Source organism: Xenopus tropicalis, chromosome 5, assembly GCF_000004195.4.
Source record: "Xenopus tropicalis strain Nigerian chromosome 5, UCB_Xtro_10.0, whole genome shotgun sequence".
NCBI classification, from domain to species: Eukaryota; Metazoa; Chordata; class Amphibia; order Anura; family Pipidae; genus Xenopus; species Xenopus tropicalis.
In genome coordinates, this window is record NC_030681.2 from 38,475,725 (window position 1) to 38,503,067 (window position 27,343).

Genomic DNA, 27,343 nt, shown 5'->3' on the forward strand with positions numbered 1-27,343 from the left:
AGGAGGTAGAAATCCTATTGTTTCTGCTGTTTCAGCCCTGACGGTGACCCTGACCGATGGTCGCACGAAACATCGTCAGATCGCTACGTGTATGGCCAGCTTTAGAATGAGAATTGTAATCTGATCTATAAAAAAAAAATGCTTTCATTATTTTCAGAATCTCAGGGAAGGCCTTCTTTGTTTTCTTAAGCTATGGCACATGGGGTGTATTCTGTGCCAGAATTGTTTGAGCAAGCTAAGATCTAAAACTACCACTACCGCCTGATATTTACTCTGCAGGACGCAAACACCAGTGGAAAATATGCTTATGTGCCATTAGCCTTACTGTGTATGATGTGATTTTTGGCAATTCTGTTGTAAAGAAAATGCAATATTGTGATCTGTAAATATAAAAAAATAATTGATGTGTAAATAAACATTTGTTTGTTTTAACCAAATATGTGCTATTTCACTACATAGGAAGCTGATAGCTTGGGCAATAAACAGTAATCATTACAGTAATACCAACTGTAGATGCAGTCTGTCAGGGCAAGGCCACATCAATGTGATCCTAGCCCCGACGGGATTTTTAAACCTGCTAGATCGTCATCTGCCCATTTTTCAGCCAGATATCGATCAGGTAGGCTTGTCGGGCTGATAAGCTGTTATCAACCATTTTTACTTCGTTAGGCAGAGTAGCAGCACCATTTTCTCTTCTGCTCCCAGAGGTTTTCTTTGGGTTATTCTTGGGCTGGCATAATAATTAGTCCTGCATTCCAACATAATATTAAAAAAGTTTTAAAATCTTTATGATATAGTATAACACATACAAACCCCACAGCCTGTTGCCTTACGTGTTTCAGGCCTGAATGGCACTTGGGCTTGGGTGGGCACATGCACAGTATAATAACTGTTAGAAGCTGGATTTTACATTGCATGCACCCACCCAAAGGCCTTGCAAGGAGCACCTGGGAGCAAAAGAAAATGGCACCACCATGCTTTCCAGCAAAGTATCCCAGTCATTTTTTTTTTTAAATAAATAAAGCAAGAGGTTTGCTCATTGGAAGGTCTTTAACAAACTGCAACTAAAGTAGTTTACCTTTCTATTTATTGTTTCCCAAATAGACTTATTTTCTTCCTTTAAAGGAAACCATTTAAAACAAATTAATGTCAAATGATGTCATACTATTTGTACATTCATTTTTTTTTGAAGATAAAAATGACTTTGCTAATATTATGAATTTTATACCAACATCGCCACCTGCTGGCCATTTTTCAACTGTGATACAAGCAGGGAGAATGAGGCAATGTTATAACGAGTAAAGATCAAGAAAGCCCTCTTGAAGTATCAAATATTAATAAGCAAACAAAAGGTGATACAAGTATTGTATAATGTGCAGCTCATCTATTATCCCACAATCACTTATACTGCTGTACATGTATTCATTTCCTGCATTTATATGGTATAGAAGCTGGAGGTGGAGTTGAGCCCATCAGAATAATCAACTGAAAAGGTGTTTGTTTTGCCCATTAACTACATTATTATGCATTAGAGGATTTTCTATTTGTTATGCTTTAACTTCTGAAATGGCAGGGTGTATTTTAAAGGTTACAGGCTGTTCCTCCTTGAGAGACATGAAGCAGTTGATATGAGGATGGGCGCATGAGATTTTGTAAACTATCCTAGGTAACAATTGCTTGGAAAAAAAATTGTGTTATTAAAAAATCGTGTTTGTTTCAAATGTTTCTGTGATGGGGGCCTACGCAAGTGTTGCATGCAAAAATGAGAATTTCACTTACCTCTTATCGTAAATTCCATTTCTTCTAGTCCCGACATGTCAGTACGCATGGGCAGTATTGCCCCCACAGCTAGGAGGTAGGACCTATATACCAAAGCCAATCAAAATTAGCCCTTACCTATAAGACCATGTGACTTCCTCCTCACCACTGTTATACATTTGCCAAGCAATACAAGAAGCAAATATTTGGGATGGGAAACCCCGTACTGACATGTCGGGACTAGAAGAAATGGAATTTACGATAAGAGGTAAGTGAAATTCTCATTTTCTTCTTCGTCCCTTCCATGTCAGTACGCATGGGATCTACCAAGCCATGCCCCTAAAATATAAGGGGTGGGAACAATAATATCAACAGATGCTAAAAACAAATCAAGCATCACAAGAAAAAACGGACCATTACAAGAATCCTCTCAGGGACCAGAGGGATTTCCACACTACGGTTGCCATAAACATCCAAGCCCGGCTCGGGAGGATCCTCTGCCAACAAGAAGAAAATGGTCACAATCATGACTCTGACACTGGGCAGTTCACTGGTGTTACCAGCCCCGCAGCAACCAACCAGTTAACCACAACTCTGATGCATTATCCACTAGAGCTGTCTCTATGCCCCCAATCCTTAGCACTAACCTGGGGCCCTAGAAAAATATTTGTGGCACACAAGCATCTAGCTCCAAAGCACACCGGTATCAGCTTAAATTGGTGTTGACAGCCGTCAAACTCAACACCCCCAGAGATCAGCCAAAGATGGGCACACTAGCCATCAAGCCCCCCTATGGCACAAACAAGCTAGGGACTCCAGCCTGTAACAGAGCATGACAGGCTGAAACCCAACTTCCTACCACTCACTGTAGCTACCAACCTTGAGAGGCTACCTAACCAGCAATGTTAGGGCCAGGTTTAGGAACTGTACACGACCTGCAGATGGAAGATCAGCTAACCAGTAAAACATGACTGGAATCAACTGGAAAACATGCATGGAACGACTGGTGCACAGCCAGCCCATACTCAATGTACCATCTAGCCACCCTGCATGAAAGTCAGAAGTGCCATATACTATGCATGCTAAACAACCAGCGGACAAACCAACACCCTGCCAGAAAGCAGTGGTGGACATGTCAAGCAAAGCACTGGAGAACACGCCAGCTGCCATCCCTGCATGCAAGAGCCCAGAGTGAAAGATAGCTAACACACAAGCAATAGCAAAAAACTAGCGCTGTGCTTGCAATACATGACTCTGCAACCACTGATGGACTGTTCAGATACTGTAACTGCAAAGAAACCGCTCCCTAAACTAGCCACTGCTAGTAAGGAGTGGAATACAAGGTGAAAAACAAGCACCCACACATGCAAAGAAAGCAGCTAAGGTAGACAGCCACAAGCGCCAAGGCACACCATGACATGAACCAAAGACCATATCAAAGGCAGCCAACCACATGCCTGCACCAAGGACCACAGCATGACTGGCAACCATATACGCCAAGGACTAAGCCAAGGCCAGCAGCCACCTGCACCAAGGAGCACACCAAAATTGGCAGCCTCATAAACAATTGCCAGCATCCTATGAGCCTAAGCTCCTAACCAGGGCCAGTCTCCCTGGGAGCCAAAGGACAGAAAACAGGGCAAGTTGGCAAGCAAACCAAGGCTAAAACCGGGGTCAAATGAGCCACAAACCAGGACCAAAGGCCAAAACTGGTCAAACGCCAAGCAAGCCAAAGGCCAGAACTAGAGCCAACGGCCAAGCAAGCCAAAGGCCAGAAACAGAGCCACCATCCAAGCAAGCCAAAGGCCAAAACCAATGGGCAAGCAAGCCAAAACTGGAGCCAATGGCCAAGCAAGCTGAAGGCCAAAAACAGAGCCAAAAGGCCAATCAAGCCAAAGGTCAAAACCTGAGCCAAAAGGCCAAGCAAGCCAAAGGCCAGAGCCAAGCAAGCCAAAGGCCAGAGCCAAGCGGCCAAGCAAGCCAAAGGCCAGAACCAGAGCCAAGTGGCCAAGCAAGCCAAAGGCCAGAACCAGAGCCAAGCAAGCCAAAGGCCAGAATCAGAGCCAATGGCCAAGCAAGCCAAAGACCAGAACCGGGCCAACGGTCACACCAAAGGCCAAAACCAATGGGTAAGTGAGCCAAAAGGTCAAAACTGGAGCCAATGGCCAAAACCAGAGTCAATGGCCAAGCAAACTAAGGCCCAAAACAGAGCCAAAAGGCTGAAACCAGAGCCAAAGGTCTGAACCAATGGACAAGCAAGTCAAAGACTAAACTAATGTCCAAGTGAGCCAAAGGTCAAAACTGGAACCAATGGGCAAGCAAGCCAAAGGCCAAAATCAGATCCCACTGCCGAGCAAGCCAAAGGACAGAACTGGGAAAAAACGGCCAAGCAAACCAGAACCAGCGGCCAAGTGAGCTAAAAGCCAGAATGGAAGAAGCAGCCAAGTGAGTCAAGGCCAGAACCAGGGCCAGCAACCAAGCAAAGAAAACGGCCAAACCAAGGACCAGTGGCCACTCAAGCCAACAAGGACCAGCAGGCAAGCAAGCCAGAGTCCAAAACAAGGACCAGCAGGCAAGCCTATAGCAAAAATTCTGCTGCCAGGGGTGAGAGGCAGTAGCAAAGCAAGCCAAAGGCCATAACCCGGAACCACAGCCAAGGGCAACAAAAGCCATAAACAGACCCAACAGCCAAGCAAGCCAAAGACCGTAATCTGGGCCAACAGGCACACAAGACAAAGTCCATGAAAAGGACCAGCAGCCAAGCAAGTCAAGGCTATAGCAGAAAGTCTGATGCCAGGGGTCAGAGGCAGTAGACAGATGAGCCGGAGGCCATAAGCAGGAACTGCAGCCAAGTGAGGCAAAGGCCATAGACAGAACCAACGGCCAAGCAAACCAAAAACAATAATCACGGCCAGGGTCAACAGGCACACAAGGCAAAGCCCAAAACAAGGAACATCAGTCATGCAAGCCAGAGACATAGCAAAAAACTGGCTAACAGGGACCAAGAACAGCGGTCACGCTGACCAAAGGCCATAACCAGGACAACGACCAACAGGCACGTAAGCAAAAGTCATAGCACAAGCCGGCAGTCATGCAAAATGACAGTCACAGAGCAATCAAACATTTACTAATGTTGGCTCCTATCATGCTAGCAGACAGAAATATACCTGTAAACACACCAGAAAGAAAAAGGAGTGGTTGAACTACAACTCTGTTCATACCTGGTAGGAAAAAACTGCCTTTTAAGCCAAGGACCCAACCAGGGCCTGCAGAAATAAAATAAGCAGGAAAAGGTACACCACTGCCACAGCAGAAACCCCAGTTAAACCAGGAAGCCCCTGATGAAATAAGAGCTGCTATACCTGCTGTGTCTGCCCAGTAGATTTGACTCACAAGGAATTCTACATATATGAAATAGCAATAACAAGGAGCCCAAGAAGCATACAAGCACCTAACAAGATAACACTGGCTTGTAGGTAAAGGCAAACTCTAGTCAGAACCCTGGAGAAAGACTGGTTAAAAGGTGCAGACTCCCTGTGAGAAAAGGAGATACCATACTGCTACAACAGTGCAACTCCCAGCCAGTCTGGGCACACCTGGTGTAATAATGAGCTCCCATACCTGCAGAGTCCGCATGGTAGACTCACAAAGAAAAGCTAACAATATGAAACAGCAATAGCAAGGAGGCCTAGAAGCATACAAACACCTTACAGGATAAAATTGGCTTGTAGGCAAAATGCAAACTCCAGTCAGAACCGTGGAGAAAGGTTGGTTATAAGGTTCAGACTCCCTGCGAGAAAAGGAGATACCATACTGCTACAGCAGTGCAACTCCCAGCCAGTCTGGATGTACCCAGTGTAATAATGAGCCCCAATACCTGCAGAGTTTGCATGGTAGACTCGACTCACCAAGAAAGGCTAACAATATGAAACAGCAATAGCAAGTAGGCCTAGAAGCATACAAACACCTTACAGGATAAAATTGGCTTGTAGGCAAAATGCAAACTCCAGTCAGAACCCTGGAGAAAGGCTGGTTATAAGGTGCAGACTCCCCGTAAGAAAAGGAGATACCATACTGCTACAGCAGTGCAACTCCTAGAACAGTCTTGGAAGCACCTGGTGTAAATGAGCACACATACGAGCACCCATACCTGCACCCATACCTGCTGTGTCTGCACAGAGGACTCAGGCTTACAGTAAAAACACTAAAGATATCAATAGCAAAGTGCCCTAAAGGAGCCTTACCAGATAGCAGTGAGTAGTCAGCAGCATGGCAACTCCCACAAGAACCCAGACAGCCTTCAGCTGAGGGCCATAATTAGCTCATTAGTATGCAGGCTTCTCAGTGCACTGAGCATTTCAAACACACAGTGGAGACTGAAGATTCATACTCACCAGATTCAGGCTTAGTTATCACTAGCCCATATCCATACCCATGGCCCTTTAGTCCGAAATGTCTTCAAAGGCTCAAAACACCATAGGAAAAAGGAGACTCAATTGATCACAGGCAGGAAAGTGGAAATACCCACGCCTGTATACTTTCCCACTAAGCAGCTGTTTGCATACTGTGCATACATGGGAATAGAGCAGGGGGCTATTTTAGCACAAGGCTAGGACCATGGGTATGCCCACACCTTCATTTCTTCCCAATAGGTGAAAGTTTGATTACTTTACTTATTGGGGCATCAGGTAAAATCTTCTCCATTACCTGGGAATCATCCCTCTATGTATACACAGAGGTAAAAAATAAAATAAATAAATAAAATGACAAAAACAAAAGAAAAATCAAACTGTGAAATCACAAAATGGTGAGGAGGGAGATCCTACCTCCTGTTCAGTAGGACAAAAAATAACAGTGGTGAGGAGGAAGTCACATGGTCTTATAGGTAAGGGCTAATTTTGATTGGCTTTGGTATATAGGTCCTACCTCCTAGCTGTGGGGGCAATACTGCCCATGCGTACTGACATGGAAGGGACGAAGAAGAAATTACACTTTAAAGGAACAGTAACACTAAAAAATAAAAATGTTTTAAAATAATTAAAATATAATGTACTGTTGCCCTGCACTGGTAAAAGTTGTGTGTTTGCTTCAGAAAGACTACTGTAGTTAATAGAAATAGCTGTTGTGTAGCCATGGGGGCAGCCATTTAAATTGAAAAAAGGAGAAAAGGCACAGGTTACATAAGAAGATAACAGATAAGTGTGTAGAATACAATGGGAACCTGCTACTTATCTGTTATCTGCTTAGTAACCTGTGCCTTTTCTCCTTTTTTCAATTTAAATGGCTGCCCCCATGGCTACACAACAGGGTATTTATATAAACTGTAGTAGTGTTTATGAAGCGAACACACAACTTTTACCAGTGCAGGGCAATAGTACATAGTATATTAATTATTTTTCTTCTATTTTTTTCCAGCAGGGGGCACCAAAAGAACCCGTTATCAAGAGGACTTGTTCTTTTTGCAAATATGTTATATGTAAGACATTTCACAATGAATAGTTGATAGTACAGGAGAAAGATACATTCAGAAGGAAAACAGAAAACTGTTCTGATGTTTATTTGCTAAAGAAAGAGATCTTATTTCTTATGTATTAAATTAGTAGAGCAACATCAGAACATTTCTGTTCTGGCTAAAGTGCGGTTGTGATCCTTTCTACTCACCCCTATACAAACTACAACACCCCTATACAAAAATAGCTATTTTTCCCCTTACTTGGTTGATCTGACACTAGAATGACATCACTTCCAGTCCACGGGGATGACACTTCCACTTTTCCAGGTCCTTGGGTCAGAAAACCCATGTTGGGTAAGGTCAGGTAGTGGGTGTGGTAAGGGTGAGCATAGCGGGGTGGCGGGTCAGGTCGGGTTGTGGGTAAGGAATGGTCTAACCAATCGGACCCGCACAGAACTATAGGTGCCCAAGGGCCTGTGCCTGGAGCAGTAGCTTCAAGGGGGTGGCTCCTGGGTGCGTGCCTATATGGGTAAAAAAACATTGCAAAAATATTTTCTCCCAAGCCACTGCAAAAAGTAGTATTTCCATGAAATTACAGTTCATGAATAGTTCTTGAAATTGCACTGCAAGTTACAACACAAGCAAGAAGAGTAATATGCCAAGGGCACAAAGTTGGGGTAGATGCCAGGCACATACCTTTGACACCTGCCCCTAATTTGGGCCATGGTTGAGGAAAATCTGCTGCTGACCAGGAGAATCATTGGATGTTAAATCAGTGCTGGAGTGTTTTTTCCACACAAATGTTAATGGGGGGAGTTAACTGGGGGAAAATGGGTGCATGCTGTAGGCTCGGCTAGGGCACCCATCTGACGTGGCTGGCACTGTTCCCTGCCGTGGAAGTTCTAATGCAAGCTAGAAAATGAAAGCAAATTGCTAAATGTTTGCTGTGGGTAGGTGACCTGCTGTAGGTTGAGGTTAGTAATAGCAACCAATAGCTAGTTAGTTTTCAAATTCAAGTTAGAAAATGTAGAATTAGAATCTGGATGCAGAGTTCTAACTGGTTGTTATTAAGCACTCATGCCAGTAATCTACTCTGTGTCCTGTAACCTGTTCCTTCCTTGCAAAATCATTTTCATGGGAAGTGTTGTGATTCTGTTTTCTCATCAGACAGGGTCATTGTCACCACTATGCCACTTCCGGATAGGGTTGCCACCTTTTCTGGAAAAAATTGACCGGCCTTCCAATAATTTTATGCATTTTCCGTATTAACATTAATACAAAATGTCAAGGTTGTGGCCATAAGCACAAAGGGCTTTGTTTTTCATAGTTGGTCTTCACCTGTTGATATGGCCACCTCCAACGGACCCAGGTGATAGGCGGGCTAATAATACCGTCTTTAATAATGCTAACAGTATAACTGGGCTCCACACTCTGAATATCCTTAATATTAGGACTAGCAATGTTCTAGGACTGACAGCGTTCATTCTGCGCCCCCTGTGGGTGTTACTGAAGGGCACATAACAGCAGCACTTTATTAGGCATGGGAATACTGGCCGCTAGTGTGTGGAATTCCAGACAGAACTCGCACAGCCCCGCCTCCCGGCTCACTTGGCACGTGACCAGACTACGTCATTCTCCACCGCCTTAGCTGCTGTCACCATTGATTGACGTCAACAGGAGGCACGTCTTGCTTTCCCTCCACCTCCTGCCCAGGTGAGCGAGTGATGTCACTGCCGGACAGGTGAGCTGTCGCCTTTGGTTGGCGAAGGAGAGCAACCAGCTTCCACTCACGGAAGGAAAGCGAACTGTACTGTGGGCGTCAGCAGCGGCTCTACCATGGCAGCCGCCTCCTTCCAGCCCTTGAAATGTTTATTGCTGTGGGTCTTTTTCGTCATCACGCCACCGGTGAAGGCGGTACCGGAGCCGGGAATCTGGACGGTACCCATTGGCAGTGTAAGTGCGTTGTGTTTATATGGGGAAAGAGTGTTGGAAGCAGGTCACGTGATGTGCCGTCAGGCGTGGAAGTGTGGCACACGGATGCCAGTACAGTACAGAGTGCCAGCTTCTTCCGCTTGCGAGCGGGAACTGCTTCAAGTTGGCTTACTTGGTTCTCTCATCACTGCTGTCTGTGTGGCACTTAGTCTGTTTTCTAATACTTCAGTTTGATCACCCTGTAGCCTGCATTGGGCTGGTACTATAATAAACTTCTGTCTAAAATGTCACCAGACCATTCTGCTGTCTTTAATTTATAAAGATTACCTTGTCAAGTGATTTTATACTGTGTTTATGATACTGTATGTTGCTTAGATATAGGGCTGGTGTGGCCTGAAACGTGTCAGCATAATAAAGTACCTAATAACAGGTTATCTCTGTCACAGTGTTCCTCCCTTCTGTAATGATGCTGTGCCCTATATAACAATGTGGTAGATCTTTCTCTACGTGTGTTTTAGCAGAGGCCATTCTCGGTATTGGCAGGGGATTTTCTGGCGTTTAGTAGCTGTGATAAAGTAGCTGCTATAGAGAATACTGAGAATTGCCTCTGCTAAAACACACGTACAGACAATTATCAGTAAATAATCAGAATTGTCTATTTTAGTAGCCACGACAAGTAGCTGCTACTAGTAGCTCCATGTGTCTTCACCCTTATGTGATGTTCTTTGCGTATTAAACATGGCGATAGCACTGTCTTTGTACTTTTGTCAAATAGGATAACAGTTTAGGTATCTGTAAAACATCTCGTGTTGATGAGCTCTGAGGATAAGAAAGAGCAGCAGTAAAACTGATAAATCAGTTTTTCTTCAATTAGTGTTTTTCATGCACCTAATCCCAATTCTTTTGAATTCAAGGGTATTTTTTGGACAATTCTCTACAAAGCAATATGTGTGTCATTGCCCTGGAGGGATAATATGCCCTATTGTAATTATAATTTTCATTCATCTTATAGGTGTAGGCTTTTCTATACAGGTAATTTTATTTATCTGTATATTTGTAAAATGTATTACGCTGCTTTTTTCCTGTCACTGTTCCATGTGCACTCAGTAGAAAGCTTTTTATTCATTTGTATCTGGAGCTGTGACAAGCAGAGTGGGGCAATTTTGCTGTATGTCAAAAACTTTGTTGCACGATATGCCTTATGTCACAGCCCAAGTTCACTCATTATGTGCATATGTATGTAAGACCATCCACCACTCCTACAACACATGCATGTGCATAATGAGTGACATGGGAGACTTGCTTATTATGTGCATTCTTGTTATCCAACATGGCTGCAAACAACTAGAGCTCCCTCTTGGTGTGGGTGCTTCAAATTTTCAATTTTGAAAAAAATCCCCCCCCCCCCCCCCCCCCCCCAACAGCCCAACAGTGTGGGCACTGGTGGGGGAAACCAATTTTTGAAGATAGGTGCCCTTCAACCTAATGAGAAAGCAGAGCCTGCAATCACTGGAAGAACAGTTATTGTGGAAGGCCCATTGAGGTTTGACTGATATGCAGTTAATGAAGAAGATAAAAAATTTGGGGGCAGTAACCAGGGCCAGACTGGGATTTAAAATAAGCCCTGGCATTTCAAGTACACAGAGGCTCAAACAGCCCGCCCCCCCACCAGCCCATTAAATAGTGTCTACTATGACATCTTACAGCAGCCTCCATTTATCAGATTGAACAGCTTGCCAGTCCGGACCTGGCAGTAACTTCTATCTGTACTTTACAAGAAATGTTAATTAGGATTAAAGGAGAAGAAAAAGTCATTTTGGCATTTTACTGTCAGTAGTTTTGCCACATTTAGTGCCACCTAGAACACTATATTTATTCTGCAGAAAGCATTACCATACCTGAGAAAAGAGCCCTAGAAGCTTTCTCTGTTTGTTTAAGGTTGCAGCTGCCATTTTAGCTTGGTCTTCATAGTTTCCTGCTTGCAGCTCTGGCCCTTCTAGCTCAGATTACACATTCCTAAAGGTGGGGGGAGGGCGTTTTATGAATTCTCCGAGCAGGAGAGAGGAGAGAACTGCACAGACTCTGGCCTCGGGAATGAAGGATTTTTCTGAGAGAGGAAGTCAGATACCGAACAACATGTTTACAAGAAAGGAGACAAGAAATACTGTGTTTCTTTTGACAGAGAACTCAGTGCAGTGTTTCTGTAAGTGCTTATGGGTATATTTACATAGACCTTTCTGATAAAGCTTACTTAGTTTTTACCTTTCCTTCTCCTCTAAGCAATAAATAGCTTTATCCCCTCTGGACATAGTCCCCTAACTCAGCACACCATTGGATGCTGGTACCTGGCCCTTCAGATGTGCAACTGCACGTCTGGTTTCATTGTGAGAATATGATTACAGCTATAGTAATAGCAAGCCTGCAGTGCCTCTGATGTTATCGGTTTAAAGGAACAGTAACACCAAAAAATTTATATATTTCAAAGAAATTAAACTATAATGTACTGCTGCCCTGCACTGGTAAAAGTTTTGTGTTTGCTTCAGAAACATTACTAGAGTTTATATAAACCCTGGTGTGTAGCCATGGGGGCAGCCATTCAAAAGAAGAAAAGGCACAAGTTATATAGCTGCTTACAGATAAACCCTGTAGAATACAATGGTGTCTTATCTGTTATCTGCTATGTAACCTGTGCCTTTTCTCCTTTTTTCCAGCTTGAATGGCTGCCCCCATGGCTACACAGCAGCTTATTTATATAAACTATAGTAGTGTTCCTGAAGCAAACACCCCGGTTTTACCAGTGCAGGGCCACAGTACGTTATATTTCCGTTACTTTAAAACACTTTTATTTTTTGGTGTTACTGTTCCTTTAATATATACATATATGCTTTGTAAAACAAGTAGGTGGAACAGAATTAAAGTAAATTTAGAATTATTGGGCACGTGGAGCATGTTTCTCTTACCTCAGTTAACTATGAAACAAAATGACCCTACTTCAGCTGTGTAAATAAAAGACCTTGTGAGTTATTGGCCTGGATCTCCTTTTCAACAAATCTTTTGTATAACTAAAATCACTTATGAAGAACTCATTCATGCAAAGACTTTCAGGCATGGAAACTAGCACAGCTGTTTAATAATTTCTACAGAGTTCTTTTTGTGCTGCTTATAGACATTTTTATATATGCCTTGAGTGGGCCAGAGGCCCCCAGTTCCAGCCTGCATTTGCTGCATGGTTTGAGTGACACATTTTCCTGATTTACTTGCTTTCTTATGGGCAGGAAAAACTGGTTGAACTTGGGCATCTTTAGGCATGGCTGTGATTTTGAGGAAATACACATATCAAATAGACATAAACAAGTCATACAGTAGATCCAGACTTAAGGCCAAATTATGATGATAAGTTGATAATCAAGTACATTTTTTTTATTGAGATGTAGAGTGTTATATTTTGAGACAATTTGTAATTGGTCTTCATTTTTTTATTATTTGTAGTTTTTTAATTATTTAAAATTTGGTTCAGCAGCTCTCCAGTTTGGCGTTTCACCAGCTATCTGGATGCTAGGGTCAAAATTACCTTAGCAACCAAGGAGTGGTTTAAATGAGAGACTGGTTTATGAATAGGAGAGGGCCTAAATAGAAAGATAAGTAATAAAAAGTAACAATATAATGGTAGCCTCACAGAGTATTAGGTTTTTGGCTGCCGGGGTCAGTGACCCCCATTTTAAAGTTGAAAAGAATTGGAAGATGAAGGAAAATTATGAAAAAAAAATGATAAAAATAGTAAAGACAAATCGAAAGTTGCTTAGAATTGGACATTCTTTAGTATACTAAAAGTTGACTGTAAGGTGCCCCACTACTCAATACACACACAGCCAAGCAGTTAATACATTCACAATTAAACAAGGTACGGGAGTCTTTAGAGCCAAAGGACCGAACTTATTACATTTTATATTTAATATTACAAAGTTAAACCGTGCATTTAAAAAAGATTTTACAAAAAGAGACATACACGTACAAACAGTAAATAAAATAAAACACACAGAAAACCCTATGTACGTTACCGAGTTATCTTTTGTGTGCTCCTGAGGCAAGAGTTTGGAAATTCTGGGCCCACCCCCCAACAGATTGGGACATCAAGAATGGGCTAATGAGTACCTGGGTCTGTTGCCTTTTAATTACCAGCTGGGACCCTTCCTCATTTCCGTATGCATGAGGAGGGAGTGTCTAGGAGCTTGTCCCTTGTAGACCCCCCTGTAGAGGGCTGCACTTCTCATGCCAGTTTCTTGTCATATAATATTGGTACTTGCCAGTACCCAATATTATTATGAAAATATGGGCTTGCTTTAACCCATATGTGGGCGATCAAAATGATACCAAACATGAGGGGTGTCTCATGTCCCAGTCCCCCAGAAACTATCCCTCCTAACTAGTGGGTATAGGCAGTCCCTGTTTGGTATCATTGGGAAGCATGGGACCTCCTCATAACCAATCTATTATTTATGAGGGTGTGAACCAAAGGAGATATGGATCCCTTTCTATAATCTATATTTTCTGTGCTGTTCCCTCCTGTTATTCACAGGTCCACAATTTGATCAAAAGATCAAAGAAGCCAATGACCCCAGTTCCTGCCCCAAATGGCTGCCTCCGAATTGTCTGATAAGTTTGATGAATTTGTCACCTCCCACAGTCCCTTGTTGTGTATTGAATTAATTAAGGGTGTCTTGTGGACACAAAGCAAAATGTTGCCAGGTTTAACAATTTACAATGCCAGGGCAATACTGTTGGCATGACACAACCCATTTAAAGAAGCCACAAAGAAGCTGGTTCTGTTTGATGTTTTTGTTACCATACTGGCTTCATAATGCCAATAGAGGTTTTAGTAGCATATTTGATAATCTGATGATTTATGAGTCATTGGCTTCATGGATCCCTGTGATGTGTTTGCTCTGTACAAGGCATAAAACCAGATCTTTTCAGATCAGTTGATGTGATTTGATAATCCAGTTAAAACAACTGGATCTGGCTAAGTGCTATAGTGGTTATACACTGATGCCCAGCTGATTGTCTCGCAGGCCTCCATCCAGTTGCCCCTGAGGCATGTGTCCCTGCTGCCTGCTGCTAATCCTTTATTAAAAGATAATTTGATTAAAGGCTACCATGCTTTTATTGTATTGTAAAAGCTAATTGGGGAAGAACCCTGTCTGCAAAGTGTTTTGTAAGCAATTTATTGGTTCCCTGTGTTAGCTCTCATATTTACTACAGGTATTGGCCATGGTTTCAAGAACATTTGGGACCAGGAGTTTTCCCAATAAGGGACGTTTCTGTACTATGTATCGCCATACTTACTCACCATACTAAAAATCATTTAAACATTAAATAAACCCAAAAGGACTGTTTTTCCTCCAATAAGGATTAATTACATCTTAGTTGGAATTAAGTACAGGGTACTGTTTTATTCTTATAGAGAAACATTTTTACTAGTTTGAAATTCTGTCAGTAAGCTGCAGGTGAACATAAATACTGGTAAATATTTAGAATATTACTAATGAATGGCTCTGTGTTTTGTTACTGTGTGTAACATGATTCATAGGACATGTATATAAGACAGCCCCCTGGCCAGCACTGTTCCAGCAGGGATTACATCCTCCTCTTACCTAAGCTGACAGTGGCAATGGTGATACAGAGAGTTGTAGTCCTGCAAAAGACAGTACCAAAGTTTAACTGTCCTTGGACCACAAACAGTCTACTGTAAAATAATTTTTGAAGTTGTGCATGACTGTTTCATAGTTATCTTTTATGTATAAAAATAATACTTGTATTACTAATTTATTGGACCTGTGTCACTTTTGTGTTCTCTACGTAGTTCCCATATCTGACCATACTAAGAACAATGTAGGTGGATATGCTGCATGGTGTAATAAAGTACAGAATATTATGAATATTATCATTGATGTAATACCGTGTAACTAAAAAGTATTGTATAAAAAAAGTAAATGAGAATTGGTAGTATAATCTATATATTCATTATTATATGCAACCTTTGTTTAGAGCAGTATGCTATTTTTGTTGGATTACTGTACATGAATCAGCCGTGTAAGAATGAACTGTGCTTTATGTTTTTCAGGGAGCAGGATCTCTGTTCTTCAGGAAAACGCTTTATAATTCGACAAACATTAAAGTGAAACGTGAGTCTATGAGTCTGCTGCCATCTGAGGCATGTCATAAAATACAGTATCTTGTAGTAGTAACTCTTACTCTCTGTCTTATCCAACTTTTAGCCAGGGCCTCCATCGATGGTTCAACCTTTGGCCAGTGTGCACATGAAAAAAGTACAGACAATTGAAAATATTGGTGTATAAATCATTCAGTTATATTGCAAATTAGCTTCCCTATTCTGCCAGCTTATATTTGATATAGTCAGTTTCTTGTTCATAAAATCCTGTATATCTGCCCATGTCAAAAATGTCTTTTGAGAAACCCACATAAAGAGTATGGCTTGATAGAAAGAAACTCAAAGAAATATTTACACTGCTCAAAAAAATAAAGGGAACACAAAAATAACACATCCTAGATCTGAATGAATGAAATATTCTTATTAAAAACTTCATTCTTTACATAGTTGAATGTGCTGAAAACAAAATCACACAAAAATTATCAATGGAAATCAAATTTATCAACCCATGGAGGTCTGGATTTGGAGTCACACTCGAAATTAAAGTGGGAAAAAAAACTTTGATGTAATGTCCTTAAAACAAGTTAAAATGAGGCTCAGTGCAAATAAGAGCTATAATTGGCTATTTGGTAGCCCCTATTTGGACTGGCAGCTTATAGAAGGCTCTGTTTGGCTTTACACTGGGTTTTAGGCAATCAACGCTTGCCTTCAAGGTTGGGGACCACTGATATAGAGTATGGTGCCTGGTGCCTTAAATTTACTGGCAATGTCTACATTACAAATGCAATTTCAGCCTAAATGTAAGGTATAGTTTTTCTCTTATGCAGCATTTGGGCTTCTTCAAGGCTAATGGCACTTGGTGTTTTGACCAGGCCACAAATACCATATGTAAGAGCAATTGCCAGAATAGTCCGTAGAAGGGTGAATTTTGTAGTTTTCATACAAGAGAGAAATCACATGGGTTAAAAAGCACACCATGTGCTATTCCTCTAAAAGAGTAATAAAAAAAAAAGAGTAATCCAAGTGAGTTCATTTTAAATGTAATTTCATTTGAAAGCAGTATTTGCCCTTTTTCTGTTTTCTGAATACACTCTTGGTTCTGATTTGTAAAACAATGTAGCAGTAGCCGATTTTCCTCCAAGTCTGTCAAACAGATTGCTTCTACGGGTATGGGATTCGTTATCTGGAAACCCAATATCCAGAAAGCTCCGAATTACGGAAAGCCTGTCTCCCATAGACTCAATTTTAATCAAATAATTCAGATTTTTAAAATTGATTTCCTTTTTCTCCATAGAAATAAAACAGTGCTTTGTATTTGATCCCAACTAAGATATAATTAATCCTTACTGGATGCAAAATAATCCTATTTTGTTTAATGTTTTATTGATTTTTTAGTAGACTTAAGGTATGAAGATCCAAATTACATTAACCCCTTATCCGGAATACCCTTGGTCCCGAGCATTCTGGATAACAGGTCCTATACCTGTACTATATTATTTCAGGCGACATTATGAAATGCAGATAATTATATTCTCATTTTTATCATTTATTTTATGGTTGACATAATAAAACACACTTAAGGTTCTGTGTTTCCCTTCTGAGGGGAAAGGGCAACTTGGAGAGGGGAACAAAGGCCATCTTGTAGGGCAGTGCTGTCAGGTTTGAGTTTGAGTTTTCCCGTTTATTTTCTTTTTTTATGCTCGGTAATTTTTTTATTTTTTTTTACCCTATTACAGTTATCTCACCTAATTGCCCAACTCCAGTGAAACTTACTGTAAAATGGTATCTGAGATCTCATCGGTGCTACAATCAATTTACAAATCTTGAAGTAAGTTATGAAAAGGGGTTAAGTAGTTTATAACGTTTCTGGGTGTATAGTAAATAAACACGAATACAAAAGTATCATAGAAATTATACTTATATTGGCTAACAATATAGGTATCATAGGCATATATAGTGGAGTTAAAACCTATATCAGTTGCATGACACAAAGTAGAATTATTATTATAAATTAATTGGAGGGAGGAATGGTGTAAAAGAAACATAAGCACTAATTGAAAGAATATTAATGTAATAAACATCCTTTTTGCTGTTTTCACAAATTGTTTCAAAATTATTTTTTTTTTCAGAATTTTCCTTCAAAATCATTCCTATCCTTCAGATATTTTAATTTATATGGTGATTTTAGCATAATGTGATTAAAGAGAGGTTGTCATTCTCTCATATATAAAATATCTTCTAATACAGGAAGTCCTGGAAAGACACCACACAAATTTGGATACAACTGACAATTTTTGTAAAAATGTTTCTAAGCCGGATTTCTGTGACAAAAATGAAGATAAGAACATTGACTGCAATAAAGACATGCATGCGCTTCCGACGTTAAAGGTAGACAACCTTTAATAATAAAACATTATTTTCAAATTTAGGCAGTATACACCTATATGCACTTTTAGTAAACCCCATATATAAGACTTGTATCATCAAATAGTTTTGTTTGCTAACAGGAATTTAAAAAATTGAAAGTGAAAAATATTTTAAAAATCATAGATATTTCTTTGTTAAAAGAATTGGGGAAAAAGTATGTTGGACATCAGCCCTCTCAGAGTAGTTTGTAAAGTACTAGTAAGCCAAATACCTAAAGATAACATTACATAGTCCTATATTCTTTAGCTTAATGATTATGTTTTGGTCTTTCACAAAACAAAACGTTATAGACTTATAACAGAAGTGATGATTGGTGTTGTTCGTTACAACATGACATGTAAAGGTAAGCTTTAATTATTTTAAAGGGGATCAATCATAAAAGCAAAAATGTAATATAAACTTTATCTCATGGCGATATGAACTATATGAGCAGGGAGAGGTTACAGCAAAGTGGTTCATTCCAGGTCAGGTAGATTATTCGCCTGGACTGTAATTAATTATACATTTCATTAAATGGGCTATAAATGCTTAGTGAAGCTTGTTGACCCAGGTTATTATTTCCAGAGAGCTATATTTATAATCATCATAATTTTGGTTCATTCAGTTAAATGGGAGCAGCAATAGTTGCCTGGAAAACCCATTAAAACAGTGCCCCCTTAGTGCCACATTTTTTATGAAAATGAACAACTATTTAAAATAGTTGTGGAACTAATATTTGCTAGTAATTGTAGTATCCAAGCACAACTGGACTCCCTGTAAAGTAGGTATTGTTTCTAGATACATTTTTGGTTTTCATAATTGTAGTGCTGTGGCACTATTAAGTTTAGAATTGGAGTAATATGTAATGGAAATGAACACCCACGCACTATGGTTTATAACACACATACTACTTTACTAAGCAAAATGGCTACAGACAAACAATCCTAAACAATACAAAATGCTACAGTACTACAGTGGATAGAACTATATTTACACTTAATAATTAGCTTTGTTTAGGTTGTGAAGTTCAACAGAGGTTTCCTGAAAAACTGCAGTCTTTTCATAAAGTTAGAATTGCTTGTGCCTTTGGTCAAAATAGCCAACTTCAGTTGGAGATTACATATATAGGCACTCTGTGTCATACATGAGATTTTGATGAACCATCCTGTGCAAGCTCATTTCTTGGGTACTCTGAACCAATCACAACCTAAGCAAACTAACTCCACTTGTAACATGGGGACCTATCGGAACAAACTGATCCCTCCCAGGAATTTATAGACGTGCCCGTCCCTTTTGTGACCTCATTGTGGGCAGGCGCGGGTCTATAAATAGAGGTGAGAAGCCGGGTTGGGTAGGATTCAGGTTGGGAGCGGGTGGGTTAGGGTAGTTTGCGGATTAAGTTTTTCTCGACCTGCACATTGATAGATATCTCAATCCTCAGGTTGAATACCTCTAGCTTTAATGAGTCCTACAGCCGACAATGGATCAGGGTTTAGGTACTACCCTGTATCCTGCATCTTAACCGTGGCGCTATGCTAAGGCAACAGTGCCTGTATGGAAGGGTACTTCCAGCTAACCTGGTTGGAGCCAGAAACTGCTGTTGCTTCCTTGCCTACCTACCTCACTTTCCTAAAAAGTGCTCTACGGAGTGTAACTGTCTAGCTGGTCCTCATTTACGGGGTCCCTGTCCCCGACTTTCTCTAGAGTGTAGATGGTAACTGTAGGGTAGAAATGGCTTTACTGGGGCCCTGTTGATCCCAGGCTCAGCGAACCTTCCACCTGAGACATCAGAGGCAGCAAAAGAGGAAGACCCACCCCTCTGATAAACACTATAGGGTTGATTCACTAAAATGCAATAAAACAAGCGCTATTTATAGCATGCGTTAAAAATTTTATCGCGTCTTATTTTTCGTGTCTTAACGCACGATTCACTAAAAGGATATTTGCGTTAATTTAGATGCAATGCTGTTTGCGTTATTTAAGTGGTGAAGACTATTTTCGCACGGTATTTGACGCAACACGCGCTAATTAACGCAGCGCGCTACTTGTTGCACACACGCCGTATTAACCATACACACCATTACGTACGTAAACCTACTTTTATTGAAAATGACCATTTCCCTGCAAACTGGAGGCTGCATCACTCTAGGGCCAACACATACTAGAATAAATCACACTGCAAAGTCCATATTGTGTTGCCAAAAGCTCATGAATTGTACTTTTCTATAATTACCGCCTGCCCCAAGTAGGTGTTAATTTTTGCATAGACTAATGCGATATTTAGCGCATCTAAGTGTTTGTGAATCATGCGTTAGTATTATTTCTGCGTGAGAATTAACGCAATGCGGTAAAATTAACGCATTCGGTTGCACGCTATATGCGACTTAACGCATGAGATAATACTTTAGGGAATCACGCTTTTTTTTGCGTCAATTTTAATGGGTCCCTACATGTGTTAGAAAGAATATAGAAATATCAGTATTTCTATGCAGGCCTACACATCTGAGAAGCCTACATTATAGTTACATATCAGAACAGAAATCTTTTATATTTTTTTCATCGAACTACAATAATTTACCACTAAGAAGCCTAAAAGCGTCGGAGAATAGAAAGTAAATAGCATATTTTACACCTCAAGGGGCAATTATCTGCAGTCAGCAACCAACTGATATTGCATTTCTTTAGCTAGCAGATGAATCATAAATGCACTCTTTTCATTTAAAGCAAATAAGAATAAAATTATATAGCAAATATACTTTTTACTTTGAAAAGTACATATTTATATGTTACACATCCTTTCTGCCTTATGTTTAAAGTGTATTAAAAACAGCATTTTTCTTCCTTACAGATGAGTAAGCTTGTTCCAAAGATATCAGTGAATCAAGTATGTACTTTCGCATACGCTAGATTTATTTATCTTGCATTGCACAATAGCTTTTATCTTTTAAATAGAACTATAGATACAGTCCACAATTTATTAATGAGATATTTCCTGATATGAACCTTTTTTGTCCTGTGACTATTGCTGGACCTACCGTATTTTTCGGACCATAAGACGCACCAATTTTTTGGGAAGGGAAATGAAGAAAAAAAGATTCTGAAACAAAGTGTCCTAAAATATTTTATGTGCATTAAAACCCAACCTGTACCAGCAGCACCCAACATATTGCCCCCCACCTGTACCAGCATCACCCAACATATTTCACCCACCTGTACCAGCAGCACCCAACATATTTCACCCAACATATTGCCCCCATCTGTACCAGCATATAGCCTACCGATATACTTTAAAAAAATGTTTTTACTTGCCCGTGTGGTCTCCGCAGGGGCCCTCCTCTATTTACCGGCGCTTAGCTCTGGCGCATGCACAATGACGCGCATGCGTATGGGCATGCGCGTCATTGTGCATGCGCACAGCGCCATAGCTAAGCGCCGGCAAATAGAGGAGGGCCCTGCGGAGACCACATGGGCAAGTAAAAACATTTTTTTAAAGTATATCGGTAGGCTATATTCGGACCATAAGACGCAGGGACTTTTTCCCCCCCACTTCTGGGGGAAAAAAAGTGCGTCTTATGGTCCGAAAAATACGGTAATACCAGAGCAAGCTGCATTATGATGACCGATGGAGTGAGTTAGTTGCGCATGATAGATCTCTGCTACCGCTGGCAACTAACTGCTCTGAAATGCCTTTTCACCGGCCACAATAGGAGTCCTGGTGGAAAAGCCCACACATAACTTTGACTTTCTGAAAGCTTGTGTAATTTACTCCTGCAGGCAATGTTACGCAACTTTGGAAAGCCGAAGTGACGTGTGGGCCTTTCCACTGGAGACTCATATTGGTGCTGGTGGAAAGACCAAAGCCTCAATTTTGTTCAGCCAAATTTGAGCCTTTTTTTTTTTTTACATTACATTAATAAAAATTATTAATAATTTTAAAGTTATTTCTGCTAAAGTAACCACTGCTCACAAGGTGAGAACCTTGCCTCAGGCAGCAGGGAGTGGGTAGTTACCAGGGGCAGCAAAAAGCCTCCTCTGGTAACTTTGAGAGCCAAATTTTTACATTTTAAAACAAAAATTCAGCTCTGCTAGTGCACAGAGTGCAATATCATTCTCTGCACTAGAGATGTGGCCCCCTCTGGACCCACGCTGACATTAAGATGGTAAGCAAGGAGCAGGAGAAAGTGCCAGTATCCTGGCTGCTGTCTCAGGGGGCAGCAGCCCTGGGATTGCTGCTGGCAGTAGGATGTACCTGTGCTACTTCCTTGTGGTTTTTTTTTCCAAATCCTTGGATGAATGCTTGTTCTTTCTTTGTTAGCCAACTGGTTTCTCAGATTCATTATTCTTATTTCTCATATTTGCCACCTATCCTCTGTCTGATGATTGACATTTAATTTCTGTCTTCCAGAGTGCCGGTTCCAAAAACCCTTTGAACCAAATGGTAAAATTTACAAATACATTTTAAGCACATGCAACAGTTGTAGGATAATGTGCACACACAAAACAAGCTCATTTTTACTTCTATTTCCATTGAAGACAACTTGAAAATATGTTTTATACAGATCTGTGTTCTATAGTACTTCCAAACATTATAATTTCTTCAAATGCACTGTGCTTTTAACACCAGTAAACATTGCTAAAAGCAGTTATAGTGCCGTAGATGGAAAATCAAATAGAAGCTTATTTAAAAGCCTTTTATCTATATTATTACAAAGAGTTATTTCATGTGTAGATAAACATTTATATTACTCACATTCATGTATGAGGTATCAGAAGTTGTATTGCATAACAAACATCACCAACAGTTAGTCTTAGTTAGTCTCTTTAACTATAGTCAAGTTCTGTTAGCCATGTCTTTGAATATTTTGGATTTAACGGGGCTGACAGATCAGTGCAGCTAATGCCACCCAAATCAACCATAGGTTCAAAAAGTCTATATTACATATATTCTTTACATTTTTTTAGGACTTTGATATTGTGGCTAGAACATACCAAGATGGGCCTTATCTCTTTGTGCTGCAAGTAAAAGGAGATGAGAATGTAAAATGGAATTTATCAGGTATGACTGAAAATATCTTTAATCATATGGCATCAAAATAAATAGTACTTTGTCAGTTTAATGCAGTAACTGGATTTGGCTCATTAAATTGTAATTGTGTTTGTTGTGAGATGGTTAACAAATTACCAGATGCATTTTTTACTGTTATTAAGGATAAGGCAATCCGTTAATAATGAGGACATACTTATTTAATGAATATGCTGTGGGAGCTTGCATTACTAATTTTTTTGTTTGTTTTGATCTGGAAAATTTCTAGATAAAAGATGCATACTTACATTAGATATTCTGTCATCGAGTGTAAAAAAAAAAAAAAAGATTGTAAATGATTTACATTTGCCCCTAAATATAAATGCGATTATAGGGTTTTTTTCTATGTCATTTGTAGTTACTGTCTCAATGAAGGGACCTCATGGGTTCATCTCTGCTTCTGATTGGCCACTGATGATTGTAAGTAAAACAGTAAGCTTCCTCTGTGTGATAATAGTATTACTATTAAAGGAGACATATCCTATAAAAATTATGAATGTACCAGTGAATTATACTCCTCTAGATATAGAAGGATTGTAGTTTCAGGCTGATTTATTGAGAAATTCCACCAAAACCTCACTAGCCCCGCCCATCTGTTCCACTTCCTGCTGGCTGAATTCTCTGGATGAGCTTGGGAGCCGCCGGCTCTCAGTACACTGCACTGTAGGAGAGGAACCAATCAGCAGCTAGGCTGACCTGATAGGGAACTGAAGCCTGTCTTTGCTTGTGTGACTGCAGGGCTGTGATTAGCTCTCCCCCTCCTACTGTGCGAGAGAGAGGATCTATAGGGAGCTCCAATAAAGGGGGCATTTTTACAGATAGGATTAATGTTTAGCCCAAAGGGAAACCAGCACCGTATATTATTCATAATTGCCTACAATATTAGGCTTTTTCCCATTTATCCAATATGTCTCCTTAAACATTAAATATTTTGAAGTGTGGATTTATATTAGTTTGCAGATTATCAACTATGAAGAGAAATTGCATCAGTGTTCTTTAATGAAGGGTACATTATATATAGTAGTCAGGTAACTGCTATAGAAATGTAACACTGACACACTAAGCAAGCAGTTTAATTAAGGATGCTGGGAGGTGTAGTTTACAACATGCTATGTGGGCAACTGTGACATTTAGTGTAACAAAGAGATAGAAACTGCAGCTCCTGGGCTTTTTTAATTACAACTTTGAGCAAGCTGGAGTGCCTTAAAGGAACAGTAAAACCAAAGCAATTAAAATATATATAATTAAAATAAATAATGTACTGTTGCCCTCCACTAGTGCAATTGCTGCCTTTGCTTCGTGAACTTTACTGTAGTTTATCTAAAAAAGCTGCTGTGTAGACAGGGGGGCAGCCATTCAAAGCCGAAAAAAGAGAAAAGGCACAGCAGATAACGGATAAACTCTGTAGTATACAATGCTTACCTGTTAAGGTCCCCATACACCTTCAGATCCGCTCGCTTGGTGATGTTGCCAAGCGAGCGGATCTTCTCCCGATATCCCCCACCTATGGGTCCTAATCACTATTGCGCCTTAGGCAAGGCAATTGATTCACTGCACCCTACAGGAGACAGGTAGAAGCAGGGCATGAAAGCTTTCTCAAACTCTCCAGAGAGTTTGCGAGAATTCAAGAAAGCCGTCTTGTCCTGCGTCCGTGTTTCTCTGGTAGGGCGCGGAAGTTTTTTCCGGAGCCTCTGGAGCTAAAGAAGGGCCAGAACTTGGGGTAACTAGGCAGAAGAGGTTTGTGCCCCCCAAGCGTTGTGCCCTAGGCATGTGCCTCTTCTGCCTACCTCTAGTTTGGGCCCTGATTTTCCTTCCTCTTTTGCCTCATTCCATCTAATCAAATGGGGGTCACTGACCTTAGCAGGAAAAAACTATTGCTCTGTGAGATTACAATTTTATTGCTATTGTTCCTTTTTTATTACGTATCTACCAATTCTGTCCCCCTACAATACCTATTCCAGTATTTTATTCAAACCAATGCCTGGTTGCTAGGGAAAACAATACCCTAGAAATCAGATAAGTTGCTGAAATACCAAAGACCAAATGCAAACTCAGAACCCAGGGTTTATGGGATAGAATAGAATGACGATGGGTTTACAATCTATATTTTTTTTACTCTGCAGTTTTATATGGTGATGTGCATAATGTATATACTACTTGCACTACTCTGGTTCATCTGGTCTGCTTGTTACTGGAAGGACCTATTGCGGATCCAGTTCTGGATTGCTGCTGTTATTTTCTTAGGAATGCTGGAAAAGGCAGTTTACTACGCTGAATATCAGAACACGGACAACACTGGAGTTTCTTGTAAGTTGAGAATGTTTTTGATTGTGTGTAATGGTCCTTACCCATGAGTCTATTTCTTACCTGTTCTGTACTTTATAGCACACGGCCTGCTGATATTTGCTGAGCTGATTTCTTCCATTAAAAGAACATTGGCAAGGTTGCTGGTGACAATTGTCAGTCTGGGATATGGCATAATTAAGTAAGTGAGTGTTTTTTTTTTTTTTTTAACTTGAACTAGACTACACCAACAGATCAGAAGCATCTCCTCCTGCCCAGTCACAAAAGGGACAGTCTCAGGCTAGTCATACAAAGCATAACATCGCTGACTCAGCTGCTCTAGACTAAAGGTGCCCATACACGTGAAGATCCGCTCACTTGGTGAGTTTGCCAAGCGAGCAGATCTTCTCCCGATATCCAGGTTGGCGATATCGGGGAAAATGGGGCCAAAAGATAGAATTATAATGCCGGCAGTGGGGCAGTCGGTTCGTGGACAGCATCATCGAGCCAATGCGGTCCCCGATCTGACTAAATCTTTTAACCTGCCCGATCGATATCTTGCCAATTTCAGGCCAGATATCAGTCAGGCATGCCCTTCGTTCCTGCCCCTACTCGGGCCGACAAGCTGCCGAAACGGTCCAAGGGACCAATATCGGCAGCTACAATCAGCCCGTGTATGGCCACCTTTAGGCAATATGGCTATTGAAGTTGTCCTACTGGCTTTGTGATCTGACTTAGGGTAAAGATTCAAACATTTATCAACCTAACCAACAAGTCAGATATTTCCATGCATATGGTCAGGTTTAGGCTGTGATTAATGTTGGAGGATGCCAGTGTAGCTGTGGCAGCACTACCTGCTAGAAAATGGCAGGTACTTGTTTAACTTTACTATAGATTCTTTTTTAATTAAAAGAACAATTCAGCAAACGTTCTTTAGCCCTCTCTTTTTGCTAACGTATTGCATAGATTTTAGTCGCTTCAAGACCACAATAAACTCAAAAGGCATCTAATGTCCCACAGTGCATCAGTAAGCTTGCTGTCCCAAAAATCCTCTTTATTCCAATGTGCCACTCTCTTCCCCATATATTCCCTTTTCCCCATGCTATATTCTTCTATTTACTCTTTTTGTCATCGCTCCCTGCTCCATTTCCCTTTTCCAAAGATGTGTTTGATACTTTTCACAACTATCTATACTCTGCCAGGCAATCGGCCAGCACAGTAAAGCACTTTATTTGTATTATTATATTTAGAACACTTCTTTCATATTAAGATCACACGGGCTAGTGCAACAGTGGGAACTTGTGCCCTGCCTAGTCTGTGGTCACAGCTTCACCATTTGAATTCACTGCCAGTTTCACTGTTTAGACTAATTGTGGCATGCACCTGCCAATCATGATGAAGCTATGACTAGATATGGGCTAAGCATGGACTAAGCAATTTACTTAAAAATTCAGCTCTAAAACTGCCCATATGCTGTTAAGAGATGATGAACTGTGTTTGTTGCGCAGTTTTTATAATTTAATGATACTTGCTTGTTGACTGTCCCAAAATGTAATAATAAATAATAAAATGTAATAATGTGTTCTTATTATTTAAAAATAGTTTTCTGTAATTTGCATATAAAGCCTAAATGAGCTTTTTAAATATTTTGTGTATATCCCCCATGCTTTTGCTTAATATGTCTCTTTTTCCGATTTGTCTCCCAGACCACGTTTAGGAGCTGTTATGCACCGTGTAGTTGGAATGGGGGTTCTGTATTTTGTATTTGCCGCAGTGGAAGGAGTAATGAGGATTATCGGGGTAAAAAACATTCTTCTATTCTGCGACTTTTCTACCTATTACAAAAAAGGTCCAAATTGTCTCTTTATAAAATTATTTTTAAGACAGAACTTTTATAAGACTCTTCAAAATATTCTCTTAATATGAGCAAGGGTCAGGCTGCAGCTTTTGTGCCGCCAATGCTCACTGGCTGCAGTCTGGAAGTCCCCTTTCTAGGAGTACAACATATGTTGTCTATAAAAGTTTTAAGTTTCAACAGTAGTCATTAAAGGATTAGTAGAAGTATTGTATGTTGTCCTTTTCTTGGCCTCCATCAAGCAATCAAGTCCATTTAAAGACAGTGCTTATTAAGCTCTAGAGAATGCAACAGAACAAAATGTTTTATAGCGCTTTTCAGTGGGCAACACCAGTAGTGAAATAGGTAGTTTTTCCACGGGAAAATGAGCACCGGCCCAGGTAAAAAAAACATTTAAGTGCCCCA

The 27,343-nt window shown here is 40.5% G+C and overlaps 1 protein-coding gene across 1 annotated transcript in view; it reads left to right on the forward strand.

The window, feature by feature from the left end:
• Window positions 1–9,010: 9,010 nt before the first annotated feature.
• tmem87b (transmembrane protein 87B) overlaps window positions 9,011–27,343 on the forward strand; it is a 30,029-nt gene continuing 11,696 nt past the window's right edge. The window contains 11 exon segments of the mRNA NM_001016057.2: window positions 9,011–9,163; window positions 15,264–15,324; window positions 17,048–17,139; window positions 17,559–17,699; window positions 20,566–20,601; window positions 22,123–22,155; window positions 22,680–22,773; window positions 23,159–23,220; window positions 24,924–25,107; window positions 25,186–25,285; window positions 26,790–26,883. Coding sequence (NP_001016057.1) covers window positions 9,047–9,163; window positions 15,264–15,324; window positions 17,048–17,139; window positions 17,559–17,699; window positions 20,566–20,601; window positions 22,123–22,155; window positions 22,680–22,773; window positions 23,159–23,220; window positions 24,924–25,107; window positions 25,186–25,285; window positions 26,790–26,883 — 1,014 coding nt within the window. The 5' untranslated portion in view covers window positions 9,011–9,046.